The sequence below is a fragment of the Schistocerca nitens genome, chromosome 8 (genome assembly GCF_023898315.1).
Source record: "Schistocerca nitens isolate TAMUIC-IGC-003100 chromosome 8, iqSchNite1.1, whole genome shotgun sequence".
Lineage (NCBI taxonomy): Eukaryota > Metazoa > Arthropoda > Insecta > Orthoptera > Acrididae > Schistocerca > Schistocerca nitens.
This window is the reverse complement of record NC_064621.1, coordinates 346506052-346522585: the sequence shown is the minus strand read 5'-3', so window position 1 is coordinate 346522585 and position 16534 is coordinate 346506052. Positions and strand designations below refer to the sequence as shown.

At 40.4% G+C, this 16534-nt stretch overlaps 1 protein-coding gene across 1 annotated transcript in view; it reads left to right on the top strand.

Annotated features, from left to right (window-relative positions):
• LOC126199557 (myrosinase 1-like) overlaps positions 1-16534 on the top strand; it is a 173342-nt gene that overhangs the window by 109512 nt on the left and 47296 nt on the right. The window contains exons 9-10 of the mRNA XM_049936479.1: positions 11395-11529; positions 12565-12671. Coding sequence (XP_049792436.1) covers positions 11395-11529; positions 12565-12671 — 242 coding nt within the window. The remainder of the gene's footprint in view (positions 1-11394; positions 11530-12564; positions 12672-16534) is intronic.

The window sequence follows — 16534 nt, the reverse complement described above, 5'->3', positions numbered from 1 at the left end:
GCCCAAACACAGCAGTATATGGGGTTTAAAATTTACAATATAATAAAAAGACAGTAATATATTTAATATAGAATTTGGCTCACTCTTTACTCTCCTGGTGGAAAAGTGTTGTTGTTCTATTGAAGTCATTGAGAACAGTTTAATAATTTGAATACGATAATTATACATTTTATTTTTGTATATTGGAAACTGCAGTACACAACTGTGTAGCAGTTAACTCAGAAATGTATATAAAGTAATGTAAACTATTGTAGTTCTCTTAAAAATGTTGTGTATTTTAAATCTTGGTATTTTTCCTATACCTCAAATCAAACAATTTGAAAATTGAACATTTTCAGTTGAATAAATCACATTTCACAGTACATAGTGGTTTCCATTGTGTTCACTAGGCCTTTTTAGGATCAAGTCAACTGAAAGGCAGAGCATCAGAATACACTAATATAGTTACAGCTTAATACAATAAAATAATGCAACTTGGTCAAATCCAATTATGTTAAGAAAATTCATTTAGTATACTCCATCAAAATATAAAAAGTCTCTTAAATCAAAAAGAATGAACATCTCATATCCATTCAGGAAAATGAAAGGATATGAGGAATTCCAACAAGCTGCTTGTGCGTATCAGAATATTGCATAGAAATAGATGACAATTAAAGCACCTGCAGCCATCACTTCTCATTTAATTTATTTATGCAACCAGTTTCTGTCTTCCTTACACCATTTTCAGTGCAGATTGTGGGGGTCTAAACATAAATTGTCAATGGCAGTTGTACTATGCTCTTTAAACTTAGGGGACGGGGATTTTGCTGCAGAAAATAATTCAAAGCTTGGTATCAGAAACTCCAGATACCCTCAATCAGTACCTTCTAACAGAAAATTGGGATTAAAATTGCCACAAACAATAACTCTCATGCTAATTCTTCATACCTTATTAAAATTGTTTGTAGTGGTTTTATGAAGGCTGAGATCACAGTGGCGATAAGCACTCGTGATCTGACGTCCGAATCTGTGGCCCTTGCCTCAAGATGCCTCCGGCGTGTGTTGGAAGCCAGGACAACTGCCCGTGGTAGCGAGCCGTGAAGTGGCCCACTGCTGGCTGGCTGGCTGGCTGGCTGGCTGGCTGGCTGGCTGGCTGGCTACGGACCCTGCGTCAGCCTCAGGGGGTCGAATCAATGACCCGCTGTGGACTGGAACGCTGGAGCCCATCTGCTGCTGCGTATAGCTGGTAGTGTGACATGCCCCGCCATCCAGGAGGGCTGCCACACTTGAATGAATCTTGTTAGAAAACGTCACCTTTTATATTTGGCTGTGTGCCTCTGTTTTGCTAAGCGTGCCGCTTCACGTCATGAAATCATAACATGCTAGGTTGGCCAGTGTGTCCCTTCTGCCTGCAGCTTGTGACATGCAAAACAGCTATGTATACTCTTTCAGCAATTTGATGGCCCTGTGGCCTCTATTCCACTTTGCAACTGTTGGTATGCATAACTCACAGCAATCCAGCCCACACCTGGCTGCAACTTGTGCTTAGAATATCGCACAAAACTAACTTTCCCTATCCTAAATGGTGGTGCCACTACATTATTCCCCTCTTTGGAAAGACCCGGTCCCGGGGTCAACCCTGAACTAGCTCTTATTGGGTCGGCACCTATGGCATATTTATTTACTATTAGAAAATTTAAGTGTGGTCTAGTGCCCCTTAAAACCACGACATGAAACAATGTAAAAATTCCCTACTGGACGACCACTGCTCAATCAGCCCCTTACCTACTCGTCTCATGCCCTCGAAATCCAATCCACTGGGACTTGAACTACCCTTGGTTCCCTTTTGGAATTAGGTCTCCACCTGACCAGAAAGAAAACAACACATAACAAAGTTAAGGCTGCGATGACACTTGGCACAGAGGTGCTCAAAATGATCATTATTTGCCATTGCCTTTCCCTATACTGAGCGACATGTTGAACAAGCTGTTCAGCTGATATGCCCCCCTCTTACTCTAAAATGAACTAGTTTACAGATCTCAACATACCTGGCTCCAGGTATGATTTAACAAGGTCAGATTCTGCCTTGGCAAAAACTCTAAAGTGGCTTCTGGCTAGTACAGCTGTGGCTGTGTAACATTCAATTGCATGACTCCTGAAATTGACGTTGGCAGGTGGAAGGTTGGTCCTATTATGTTACACTTAGTTCCATTGATTAAAATTCTGCTCCCCTTGAGTTCTATATGTTTTGCTCCTGCAAACACTCCCCACTCAAAACAATTTGCTACTACTACCAAATTCTCATAGGTGGAGAAGATCCAATGCATCCCGACCCATTGCAAGCTCAATTTTGGCTCCACGATGTCCCTTGGGCAGTCTATTCCTTTACCCCCTGGCTATAAATAACTGCACCATGCATGTGTCCCATTTTTGTAACTCACAGATTTTCCTCCAACATTCACTATTTTTGATCCAAAACAACACCGATTGTGTGGCAACTTTCATTTTTAAATTTACATTATATGAACTGGTGCAATAAACATGACCTTCCTGACCCAGCATAGTCGATAACTAAAAATTTAAACAGAAAATCGTATGACCCTGACATTGTTCAACACATATTTATTATGGCTTTACTGCAAAATTTACTCCGGCGCACTTATTTCTCCAGAACTGCGTTTGATTTCTGCTCCCACAACACTCCACATACATCAGACGCTACACTTCCCATTTCAGTGACCTGAGGACAGGGATCACCATCACCCTTCCTCCCTCTTCAATAGGACTGCTGCCGCTAGCAGGCACACAATACTCGAAAACACACATAAAATACAATGCCTAATTAATCTATGCAAAGTCAACGATACATAAAAAAAAAACACTACAAATACTCTACTACATTCTGGATCGCAAAGCATATGGTAGTTCATGCTGTACTCTATCTTCTTGCTTTTCTCCATGCTTAGCACCTCTCTTCACTCTTTCTTCCTCTTTCCTTCCTGTGACATGCCTGGAATCACATCCGGGCAACCCTTAAATGGCTGTAACCGCCCAATGTGTACTATTGTTGTTCTAGTTGGCAGTTGAAGCTTAACATTAACAGGGGATGTGGTTTCAACAACTTGGTATGGCCCTTGATACCTTGTGAGAAACTTCTTCATTTTCCCTTTTTGCATATAGGGGCTTGACAGAATTACCCATTGCCCCACTCTATACTGGGGTAAACTTCCTTTCTTTTTTACTGTGTCTTCCTACCTTTCCAAAGCCTTTGCATTTGCCTTTTGTACCCATTTCCAAACATCCCAAACTGTCCTTGTGAATTGACGCACAGATTCACCAGTCCTTCCTTTCTGTAGCTTCACTAAATCAAACGGTGATGGCATTTTTCACCCGCACACTACCTCATATGGAGACAAATTGGTATTTTTATGGACTTTTGCATTGTATGTGCATACAATATGACTCAAATACTCATCCCACTGACGGTGATGAGAATCCACATAAAAACTCAGCATCTTCCTGATTGTTCTGTGTACCCATTCTGTCCTTCAGTTGGCCTGTGGATGCAATGCGCTCATCCTCAACCTCTTTATAGTCAACAATTTACACAGTTCCTTCATTAAATCTGACATGAAGTTGGTCGCTTGGTCAGTAATTATTTTCTCTGGTACACCAAACTTCAAAATCCAGTTGTTTACTAATGCCTGCGTGACCATTGCTACCTGTTGATTTGGCATAGCCACCATCTCCACATACCTCAAAAAATGGTCTATCATTGTCAGAACAAATCTGTTACCCCGATGGTGTTCACCTGAAAGGTCCTAAGACATTGATCCCCAGCAAAGAGAATGAACATGTTGCTTCCGGTATTCGTTGTAGCTGTAACTGTTTCTGGCTCAAATCTGCTCTCTGTGCACATGGTATACAATTCTTGACATACTGATCCACATCTACTTTCCTACCTCTCCACCAATACCTCTCCGCCACTCTCCTATTCATCACTCTACACCCTCCATGACCGGATAACACGTGATCATGTGCTTCCTTTAAATCCTCATCCGTCAACTTCACTGGCACTAAATACCCTTGGTCCTAACTTCGTTTCCCTGTACAGAAGACCATCGTACATATTAAATTGATGCTGTGTCTGATACAATTTACAATCATTGTCAGCATCCTGTAATTCTTGCCATACTGCTAGGTCATAACCTATGACTTCTACTTTTGTCACCTTCCTACCTAGTGCATCCGCATTACCGCGCTTCTTCCCAGCCTTGTGCACCACCTCGTAGTCAAATTCCTTAAGTCTCACAGCCCATCTAGTGAGTCAAGTGGATGGATCCTTCAACCCCAACAGCCACTTCAACACAGCATGATCTGTCAGTACCCAAAATCTTCTCCCATATAAATAACATTTAAAATATTTGATTCCATCGATTACACTAAGCAACTCCCTCTCTGTTGTTGAGTAATTCCTCTCTGCTGCATTCAACTGCCTAGATGTATAGGCTACTGGATGTTCTTTCCCATCAATTTCCTGACTGAGAACACACCCTAACGCTTGATTCAATGCATCACATGCTAGTATAAAGTCCTTTTCAAAATCTGGAAACACAAGAACCGGACTTGATGTTAACACTTCTTTCAGTTTGTCAAACACTTTCTGACACTCTTCTGTCCACTCAAATTTCACATCCTTCCATAACAATCGCATCAATGGCTGTACTAAATCTGCAAAACCCTTCACAAACTTTTGATAGAAATTGCAGATTCCGAAAATCCCTTACAGCCTGTACCAACCTCAGATCTGTTTGCACTCCATCCTTACTGATAATATGACCCAAATATTTTACTTCTTCTAATGCAAAATGACACTTCTCCAGGCTCAATGTCAAACGAGCTGCTCTTAATCTCATAACGACTTCCCTTAACTGCTGTCTGTGTTGCTCCATACTACCTGAAAACACTATAATGTCATCCAAATAGACCAGACATTGCCATGGTTTCAAACCCCTCAAGACACTGTCTAGCAACCTCTGAAACGTTGCCGGAGATTTTTTCAAATCGAATGGCATTCTAATGTACAGGTGTAGAGAAAGCAGTTTTTGGACGATTCTCTGGAGCCACCTCTAACTGATGATAACCACTTGTTGAATCCATCGTAGAAAAGTACTGGCACTGTCCTAAGTGATCCAAAGTCTTTGATATGTTTGTAATGGAGAAAGTGTCCATTACTGTCTTATTATTGAGGTATCTGTAGTCATAACAGAACCTGTATTTCTTAGTTCCGTCCATAGATATTTTTTAGGCACAATGACAATTCCCACTCTCCAGCAACTACTACTATGCTCTATAATACCATCTGCAAGCTCCTGATCAATGAAATCCTCCACAATCGGCTGCAAATACCTCGGTATTCTGTATGGCTTATGGTAAACAGCTGCTTCACTCCCTGTTGGTATCTTATGTTGAACTAATGGAGTTGCTGGTAACGGCCCTTGTGGAAAAAACAAATCCTTAAATTCCCACAATAATTCTTTGATATGCTCTCTTTCTCCTCCCTTCAAATGCTTAATTTTGTCAAGCAATGCAGCGCTATTGGCAGTTAGTGGTTGATCGCTACACCTACCTCTCAAACACCAGTCTTCGTCGTCTGGCACATCCAAATTTGCTACTAAAACTCCTTTCCTCAAATTCGCATCTACAGTGCTAAAATTATCCATGTTCACGGGAACTACTCGCCCGTCGTTCCCCTCCTGTATGCGTACAACACTACATTTCACAAAACAACCCAGTGAACCCAAAACTTCATTATCCTCCTATGGTTCAATAACACGTACCATACCTACAGGTAGATATGACTCCACACTTACCCAAAGCGACTTCCCGGTGCCACTAGACACACACTCATGTGAATTAAGCCTTAATGCTAATGTACACAGTTCAATTGGTTTGTTCATTATGTTGAACACCCCCTTGCGACAGCTCTGCATTGACAACAGTTTCCCCTAGCTGAAGTAACATTCTACCAAGTTCCACAGTTCGTTGTCCAAGGTCAATTTTGGCATGATGTTGATGCAAGAAGTCTACTCCTAGGATCATGTCATAGCCCTCGCTTACCCATGGTACTACCTCCATGCATGCATTAAATCAGCTTTCTCTATTCAAAAGTCAACTGTCGCTAACCCCAAAGGCATGACCTCCTTATCCCCCACTCCACGCAACCTATAACGTGATGGATCTAACTTCCTTTGTCCCCTTATATTCTAAGTAGCCACTGACACTTGCGCCCCTATGTCCAACAAAATCTTAAACTTTTTGGGTCCTATGGATCCTACCACTGAACATTCCACCTCTGCATACGTATTTGTAGCATTGAAATCAAACGGGAGCTCCCTTAGGTGAGTCTTGGGCCCCCTCTGCCATTTAACGATTGTCCACCCCTAACTAACTCCGCTTCTCCATCCTACATGCTGCTTATTTCCATCCCTTCATCTATTCCTTGGTGACTGGTATATTGCCTCTGCACATATCCCGTACGACCACACTTATAACATTTTATACCCATTGTAAACACTGCTTGCCTCTCGCATATCCCTGTTGCCACGTCTACTTCCTCACATTGAATTGCCAGCTGAATGGCCGAATACAAATCTTTTGGAGTCCCTTCACACACTTTCCATGACATATGCACTGGTAACCCTCTCACAAATACATCAAGTGCCCTTTGCTTGGCCTCCTGCAACAGAACACTATTTGCTTTATTGCTCTGACCCAACTTGTAAGTCTACTCATTAATTTCCCTTATCCTGTCCGCAAATTTCTCCATTGTCTCCCCCTGTCTTTTTGTCATTGTACTTAACCTCTCTCTAAAGAACCGAGCGCTATTCTGTTTCTTGTACCTTTGTAAAAGCCCCTCCTTCGACTGCTTAAACTGTCCTGCCTTCCTTAAGGCCTCAGAACACCTTACATATGTCTTCACTTCACCCATTAATCTAATCTTGGCTACATGTAACAACTGTTCATCAGACCAACCATTCATCGCAGCTGAAATTTCCAAATCCTCCACAAATGAAGACATGACTGATCAGATGTGGTTTCCCACTCACTTCTAAATGTTAATTCATTTCTCAACTGCGTATTATCTGCTGTCAATTGTGCTACTTTTTCCAACAAACTCTGTACTGCTTCTGGTTCCGACACACCTTTCGTCCCTGGCTCTGCCATTGTGTTGATTTCTTTCTCAGTTAGTCCCAAAACAAAACACATAAGTACAAGAATAACCCGACTCCCTACACCTCAGTATCATCATATTTGGTAACAACATACTTAAACCAATACAAAAGTAATTAAATGCCACAGAAAAAAATAATAAATTTTATTGCCTCAAATACACTAACACTTACTCTGACAACAAAAAATACTATTTCCATGCAAAACATCTACAATGTGGCTTGCCAGGAGCCATACTCGAAAAAACAAAAAAAAAAAAAAAGGCAAGAAAACGTCCAAAACTCAAAAGAAAACTGATCAAAACTCACCACATCTTGTGACCGAATGCAGACGGGGTGCTCGAACATCATACTGTACAGAAGATGTTCACAATTCTGACACCAAATGTAGTGGCGACTTCTGCCACCAAATGTATCAGGATGACCAAATGTAGCAGAAAGAGGTAGAAGGCGCCATATTAAGACTTGTCTGAGTTTTCAAGTGATTTTTTGTTTCCAACTGCAGTGCCCTCATTCCTCTTGGTCTGCGTCACAGGGCCCCACAATGCTGAGGAAGCACCCCAGTGGCCCATGCAACACAGTGCTGTGTTGTGGCAGCCTTGGACAGCCGAGGAATTGTGACAGCATCAGGATGCGCCGACAGTTGGCTCAGCGATCTGTGTCCCTGCCAACTCAATGCAGCTCGGCGTGAGCCGCATGTGGCCAGCTGCTGCTTCTTCTCGCTGGCATGGCTCAAATCGCAGTGACGACGAGTGCCCGTGATTTGGCGTCCGAATCTGCGGCCATCATCTCGGGATGCCTCCAGTGTGTGTTTGAAGCCAGGACGACTGCTCATGGTAGCAAGCTGTGGAGTGGCCTGCCACTGCCTGGCTGGCTACAGACCCTGTGTCGACCTCAGGGGGTCGAACCAATGACTCTCTGTGGACTGGAATGCTGGTGCCCCATCTGCTGCTGTGTGTAGCTGGTGGTGTGACATGCCCTGCCATCCAGGAGAGCTGCCACACTTGAATGATTCCCATTAGAAAACGGCACCTATTTATACTCGGCTGTGCGCCTCTGTTTTGCCAAGCATGCCACTTCACATCACATACTCATAACACGCTAGGTTGGCCAGTGGGCCTCTTCTGCCTGTGACTTGCAAAATAGCTATGTATACTCTTTTGGCAATTTTACGGCCCTGTGGCCTCTATTCTACTTTGCAACTGTTGGTATGCGTAACTCGCTGCAATCCGGCCCGCACCTGGCTGTAACTGGTGCTCAGAATATCGCACAAAACTAACTTCCCTATCCTAAATGGTGGTGCTGCTACAACACAGAAATATTGAAATGTTTGTGACAAGCAATTTGACATTGCTGCCCAGATTTGTGACATTCTTGGGACTGTTTCTTTCTGCATGACAATGCAAGACCCTATACTGATTTATCTGTTACAGAGTATCTGGCCAGACATCCTGCTATTGCCATCCCACATCCACCGTATTCAGCCATTGTTCCACATTGCAATTTTCTTGTTCTTGTTACCATGAATGAAAAGGCAACTAAAAGGAAAGCTTCATCAAGAGACTGCAGACATCCAACGGGCTGTGACAAATGATTTTACAATCACTGCAGTTGAAAATTTTCTTGCTTGCTTACAAGACCACCAGAAATATTGGCAACTGTGTATACGAGGTGGAATCCAAAATTTGTGGGACTAGTGCTGCCATCTATGAACTAGGAGTAGTAGATCTTTGCACTGCTAGGTGGCGAGAGCTGCATATCGGATGAGCCAGTGTGCAGAGTGGCATTCAGGTGAGAGCACATGTTGTGTGTCCACAGTGATTTCCATAACACTCTGTGTTTGGTGTATGGCGATTTTACGATGGATCTGTGAACAGAACAGCACGTGTGTATCAAGTTCTGTGCGAATCTCGGGAAAAGTGCTGCGGAGACCCATGCAATGATTCAACAAATGTTTGGGGGACAGTGAATGAGCCGTTCGCGTGTGTTTGAGTGGCGTGCTCGTACAGACGTAGAAGACGATGCTCACACTGGAAGGCCTGTTAGCCACACAACGCCAGGCATTGTTGCCATACTTCAACAATTGGTTCATGCAGATCGACGTCAAACCATTAAAGATCTTGCAGATGAAGTGGGTATTGGTCATGGGACATGTCAACGAATGTTGACTGATGAATTGGGCATACATCGTGTCACCGAAAAATTTGTGCCAAGGATCTTGACTGCTGATCAGAAGGCACAGCATGTTGAAGTGTGCACGGATCTTCGTCAGACCACATCTGATGATCCAACCTTCTTGTCACGAGCTATCACCGGTGACGAGCACTGGATTTATGGTTTGACCCAGAGACAAAGCAACAATCGTCCCAGTGGAAGAGTGTGAGCTCCTCAAGACCCAAAAAAGCAAGACAGATGAAGAGCAAAGTGAAGAGCATGATCATCGTTTTCTTTGATACCATGGGAATTGTGCACAAAGAATTCGTCCCACCCAACCAAAACAGTAAAACTGTGATGTTTTGCGATGGCTCCTTGAAAACATACAGTGATCAAGGCCCAAACTTTAGCGTCAAGGGAACTGGCTGCTGCATCATGAAAACGTGCCCTTTCACACGTCCTTGCTCACCAGGACCTTTTTGGCAAAAAGCAACATGGCGGTTGTGCCCCATCAACCGTACTCACCAGATATGGCACTTTGTGACTTCGCACTATTCCCAAAACTGAAACTCAAGCTGAAAGGCCATCAGTTCAACACTTTAGAGAGGATTCAACAAGCATCGCTGGCAGTGAGAAACACCCTCAAAGAACAGGACTTCCAGAAAACATTTCACCAGTGGCAGAAGTGCTGGGGCCGGTGTGTAAGTGCGGATGGGAACTACTTCGAGGGTGATGGTGACCATTAGTCCAAAGGTAAGGTTTTCAACAGATGGCACACCAGTCTCAAAAATTTTGGATAGCATCTTGTAGAAAGCCAAGGAGACTACTTCAATAGGAGAAAGGATCATTACTTGGTGAATACAGTTTTCTATTTTTTTACAAAATCTGTCCTTGAACTTTTCTGACAAATGGAATACAATCATAAACAAAAGAGTTAAAACTCTTCAATGAACTAAAGATTTTTGAGATTTGGCAGAAAGGATGTCTGATGCTGGAGTATGCATTGCATTGTCTGAATAAGCTTTTTGCCCCCTTTTTTCAGCTACTGTTTGGACGAATTAACTGAATTTAGTAGCTAATGATTTATATTTCATACCATTTGTCTCACTGCTATAGGCATCTGGACCATGAATATCAACTGCCTTGTTGAGTGTATTTGTTTCATGCCTAGTAATGCTCCAAATTCTCCTTGTCTTGTTCTTCAAATTTTTGAATTTTTTTCTAGTACATGGTATTTAACTTTTTGGTGACATGCTAAAAAAAATTTGCACTGCTGCGTTTAATGTATTTTCCAGTCCTTTGCATTAAATACAGCTCTCTCTTTCTAGTAAAAGATATTTTGATGTGAGCCCATCTTTTTCTCAGCGCTACTGTAATTATCCATGAACCGTTTAAAAGAAAACTGAATCCATAATGTTGTAAGAATGTTTTTTAGGAAAGGATTAAATCTCTCATTTACTGTGTGTCTTGGTAAACTTGCTCCCATTTTCCATCCCATAAATTTTATTTCAATACTGTAACTGAATTGGCATTCACAAGTCTGTGAAAGGTTACTTTTCCTGCCTTTATTGCTAACATTCAGTCATCATGGTCAGATAAACCTTTTATTATGGGGCTCACATTAAATACAGTTGGATTTAGAAATAAATTATCAATTGATATTGCACTAAGTCCTATTCTTGTTCAGAATGTTGCTGTGGGGGCCAATTTAGAGACATACATCAGTACCTCTAGCTACCCTCAATTAGAACTATCGGTGATGAAATCTATATTGGAATTTCCACTTACAATCACTGCCGAGTTATTCCTACTAAGAACTATTAATACTCCCTACAGTGGCTTAATGGAGTTTAAAACTTTTCCTGCTGGGGATCTGTCAAAAGTGTTATATTTGTCTATGTCTGTTACTGAAGTAAAGAACTCTGGGTACACATTTATGGTTATTGCAATTCCTGAAACTATTTCGCTAATAACATACATGCAGCAGTGTGTGGATCCTTGTTGGCTTTTTATTGCATGTTTTGCACAGGTGGTGCCCTGGGGCTTTCGTGAGATCCTCAACACTCTGGCCAAAGAATATCCAGGATATCCTATCTTTGTAACTGAGAATGGCTATGCTGACCTTGGTGGCCTCAATGACACTGATCGTATACATTACATTGTTGTGAGTACTTGTCTTTTTTTTCCAGAGTGAGTATGGCAGTACATTTATACATTCATTCTGTAGAAAGTAAATATTGCAGATACAAAATTTCAAGTATGTGGTGCCGAATGGAGCTGCAGTGTTGTGGCTAATTGCACCTAAGTAAAAAAAAAAAAGTTTGATTAATGAAGTAAGAACAGATGAGCTTTCACTGTGTTTTGCTATTATGTATAGATATGAACTTGAAATCCGTATGTGTTTGCAATCTGATTTGTGGTTTGAAAGAGTAGGTGAAAGGTGCAAGTAGAAGAATCAATTGGTCATATGGCTGAAATGGCGAAGAATTACTGACAAAATGGAAATACTTCTGGTTCTCTACCGAAGGCCAGCTCACCATATTCACCAGTGAGAAAAGTCTGAGTAAAAAACACTCCATTGTCAAATGAAAGTTTGATTCTGATGTTGGACATGTGCCTGAATACCTCTCATAGTATAGAAAACACTTCTTAAAAACTGAATAATAAATGTTACTTTTTCTCATTCAGTCAGTATAAAAAGTAGATGAAATGGACAAAATGTAAATGTGATTAAACTATGACAACTCATGAGGATCTGTAGAAATCTAAAAATAAATGTGAACAATATCAGGAAAAGATAGATTGCTATTCACTGTAAAATGACACTTGAGTTGCAGACATTCACAAAAGGACATTTATACATTAGCTTTTGGGCAAAGCTTTCATCAGAAAAGGAAACATACACAAATTCATTCACACGGGCAAGAGCACTTCACACTCACATGACCTCTCAATGTACTTGTCTGCAACTCAATGTGTCATCTTTACAGTGAACTGCAATCTATCTTCTCCTTATATTCAATATTCCAACCTGGAGTTTCAATTGTTTGAGAAATAAATGTGATATATCTTTGAAAGCTGGCTGTTCCTTTCATAATGGCCAAATAATCGTTCAGCACTTCAGTGTCATTTTTGTAACATGATAATCAAATTCATCATCCATAAGTTGGAGGCAGTAAAGTACAGTGTTATTTTTCAGAGCTATATGTCAGAAATGCTGAAAGCTATTTATGTGGACAAAGTGCCTGTCATTGGATACACATACTGGAGCCTCATGGACAGTTACGAGTGGGATAATGGCTACAGGTAAGAAGAAACATTTATCACACTTCTGCTACTAACTGGGCTCAGTAAATATCCTCCATTCAAAGTAGTTTTGTTTAAAATAAAAAGATGGAGTGTTACAGACTAAACAAGAAAAGGCGGATGTCATGATAAATATCTGTGTCCAAAGCAAAGAATAATGACTTTGCTGTGGTATAGCATGGAAGGGTTCTACAAGCCTTGATGCAAAACATTTCTGAAGGGAATATTTCCAGTGTAAAGCGGAATGCATCTCACAGAAAATGTCAGTGAAACCTGAAGTAATAGTAACTTTGTGGAAAGGTGGTTTTATTAATCCAAAGTAGGTATTATTAAGTGATACGCAGTCACTATGAAAGGTGTACATAGATTAGAAATATTGCATTTGGCACTGAAGGAGCTACTCAAAGGAGTTTTATTCATAACATAAATAGTGGTACACATGGTTCAGATTTTTAGTAATAAAGTAGGAACTGACCTGGTGACCAGTTATATTATTTTCCTTGGTCTCTCTCAACATCTTGACCAGTCTGACAGATGGATTTAACACAGTCATTGTTGGGTAATCCATGTTGATTCCTTAAAGGAGATTTTCAGTTTCTAGAAAAGTCATAATACATGAGTATAAAACATGTCATAAAAAATTCTACAACACATTAACTTCAGTGAAATAGGCCTACTGTTGAGTACATCTGTTTGACAACCCCTCTTCAAAATGATAATGCATTTTATTTTTCCATCTGCATGGAACACTTTGTTTCTTCAGCAACCTATGACAGACTGCTGTTAGAAGAGGGGCATACTCTAGGAAGAATCATATAGATACCTCATAAAGCCATGTTGCATTTTCTCTCGAGTAATTTTGGTTAATTTTTTATCTTGAGATCACTGACTTTTGTAATCGAGATTTTGGCGTTCATACAACATTTGAGAGGAAGAAATGTAGTACAATTTCACAAAGCAGAATTTAACATTTCAGCCTTGTCCCTGTTTTGGTGCCAGCACACTCACCAGCAAACTGGATCTTAATTCAGTTACTGCTTGTCTGTGAAACTTGAGCTGCATTTAAATTTGTGGTGAAGTTCTTTGTTTTTGTAGAACTTCTGAACATGTATGTTAAATCAGAGTCAATCTTTCCCATCCTCTACATTTTGCTAGGCACTTATCTGGCTTTTTGTCACACTAACTAATGAGAATTATCATACTAACTTTCTTAAAATTCTTATTGACTCCTGTAGTCACTGACACTATAATAGGATCGTGACTACAGATTCTGTGGTCTATATTAACTGAGTTAAAAAATTTGGCCCTTTTTTAATTGGGAGATCTGAGAATTTCTTGCAAGAGTTGGTTTTCTGATTAACTGCTGTAAATAATTTTCAGATAAGATTTTTAGAAAAGTGTCTCAAGAATTCTTGTCCCAACTACCCACTTCAATCACTGGAATATCCCAATCTATTGCTGCTAAACTGAAATCTCCTACTAAAATTTACTCACAGTCTTCTCCAAGTTTTTTTCTAAAATATTGCATCACTACATCTGACCTGAAATTGAGAGCAGTGAGATTTTGGGGGAAAATTTAAGGGTATATCAAAAAGATAGGCAAATGGAAATGGAGGTAGTGTATTTGTAACAGTAGACAAGAAACTCAAATGCACCAAGATAGAAACTGAATGCTGCCTGAGAGATTGTTTGGGCAAGACTCAGTATCAGGGATGAGATAAAATAATTGGATCCTTCTATTGCTCACCAGACTTATCTGCTGATGTAGCCGAAAACTTTAGAGAAAACCTCAGTTCAGTTGTACATGAGTTCCCCAATCATACTGCAACCATTGATGGAGACTTTAATCACCCAACAATTAATTGGGAAAATTACATTTTTGTTAGTGGTGGGTGTGATAAGACATCCTGTGAAACTTTACTAAATGCCTTCTCTGAAAACTACCTAGAACAGATAGTTAGGAACCCCACTAATGATGGAAATATTTTGGATCTAATGGCAACAAACAGACCTGACCTCTTTGTGAATATCCACATCGAAACTGGTATCAGTGACCATGACATGGTTGTGACAATAATGATTACCAAAGTAGAGATGACAACTAAAACAAGCAGAAAGATACATATGCTCAGTAAACTCAATAAAAAAATCAGCAGTGTCATATCTCGATGAGGAACTTTAATAGTTGACCATGCACTGGATAGATATGTATCTAGTAGAACAGTTCATAATAGGAGGGAACCTCCATGATATACAGTCACTGTCTAAAGAAACAGAAACTATTGCATTATAGGTGTAAAACAAGGGCTATATATAGAGAGATGCTGAACGGTGACAGTGGCTTTGAGAAACTGCTGAAATAGTTAAAACTGAACAAAGCTCCAGGTCTCATAGGGATCCATGTCAGATTCTACACTGAACTTGCAACTGAGTTAGCTTCTCTTCTAACTAATATCTATCTTAGATCCCTCAAATAGAAAACCATGCCCAATTTACGCTTGTCTACAAGAGGGGTAGTAGAAGGAATCCACAAAACTACCATCCTATATCCTTGATATTGATTTCTTTTAGAATCTTAGAATGTGTGAGGCCTTCAGTGAGTACTGTAGCAGAATATGGTCAAATGACATTTCACAAAATCCAAAGAAATTGTGGTCTTATATAAAGACTGTTAGTGGCACCAAAGTTAGTGTCCAGCCTTAATGAATGAGACTTGATCTAAAATTGAGCATAGCAAAGCAAAAGCTGAAATGCTTAACTCTGTTTTCAAACCAGGAGAATTACCCCAGTTTAATCCTCATACCACTGAAAAGATAAATGAAATCCCTCAATTAAAAAACCATGCCCAGTTCTTGGAAAAATGCACAGTTCACACTTGTCTACAAGATGGGTAGCAGAAGGGATCCACAAAACTACCATCCTATATCCTTGATGTTGATTTGTTGTGGAATCTTAGAATATATTGTGAGCTCAAACATAATGGGGTATCTTGAACAGAATGACCTCCTCAATGCCAATCAGAATGGATTTTGAAAATACTGGCCATGTGAAACCCAACTCGCACTTTTCTCACATGACATACTGAAAGCTTTGGATCAAGACAACCAGGTAGATGCAGTGTTCCTTTATTTCTGAAAAGCATTTGACTCAGTACCACACTTATGCTTATTGTGAAAAGTATGACCATATGAGGTATCAAGTGAATTTTGTGACTGTACTGAGAACTTTTTGGTAGGGAAGACACAGCATGTTATCTTGGATGAGTCATCGTCAGATGTAAAAGTGAGTTTGTATGTGCCTCAGGGAAGTGTTTTGGGACTCTTGCTGTTCATGTTGTATATTAATGACCTTGCAGACAATATTAATAATAAAATCACACTTTTTGCAGATGATGGAGTTATCTATAATGAAGTAAAATTTCAACATGGTTCAGAGATTGGCTACTTGCTCTAAATGTTCATAAATGTAAAATTATATGTACTTCACAAAACAAAAACAAAACACACAGTATCCAATACCAGTAATATCAATAAGTCACAGTTGGAATAGGCCAACTCATACAAATACCATGGTGTTCTAAATGATTAATGGAAAATCTCATATAAAGATGTGAAACAAATACTAACAAAGAGATAGAGGGGCTGACCAGTACTTACCTCAGTGCAGTACAGCTGATAGATACACAAAACAGAACAGAAAATTTACATTCCTAGCTTTCGGAACTTTGTTCCTTCATCAGGCAGGAGAGAGGGGAAAAAAGGGAAAGTGGATTCAGTCACTCACAACCCAGGTTATGAAGCAACAGGGAAAGGTAAACAGGGAGGGTAGTAAGGATGGAGGCATGGTCGTCAGAAGGAAGCCAA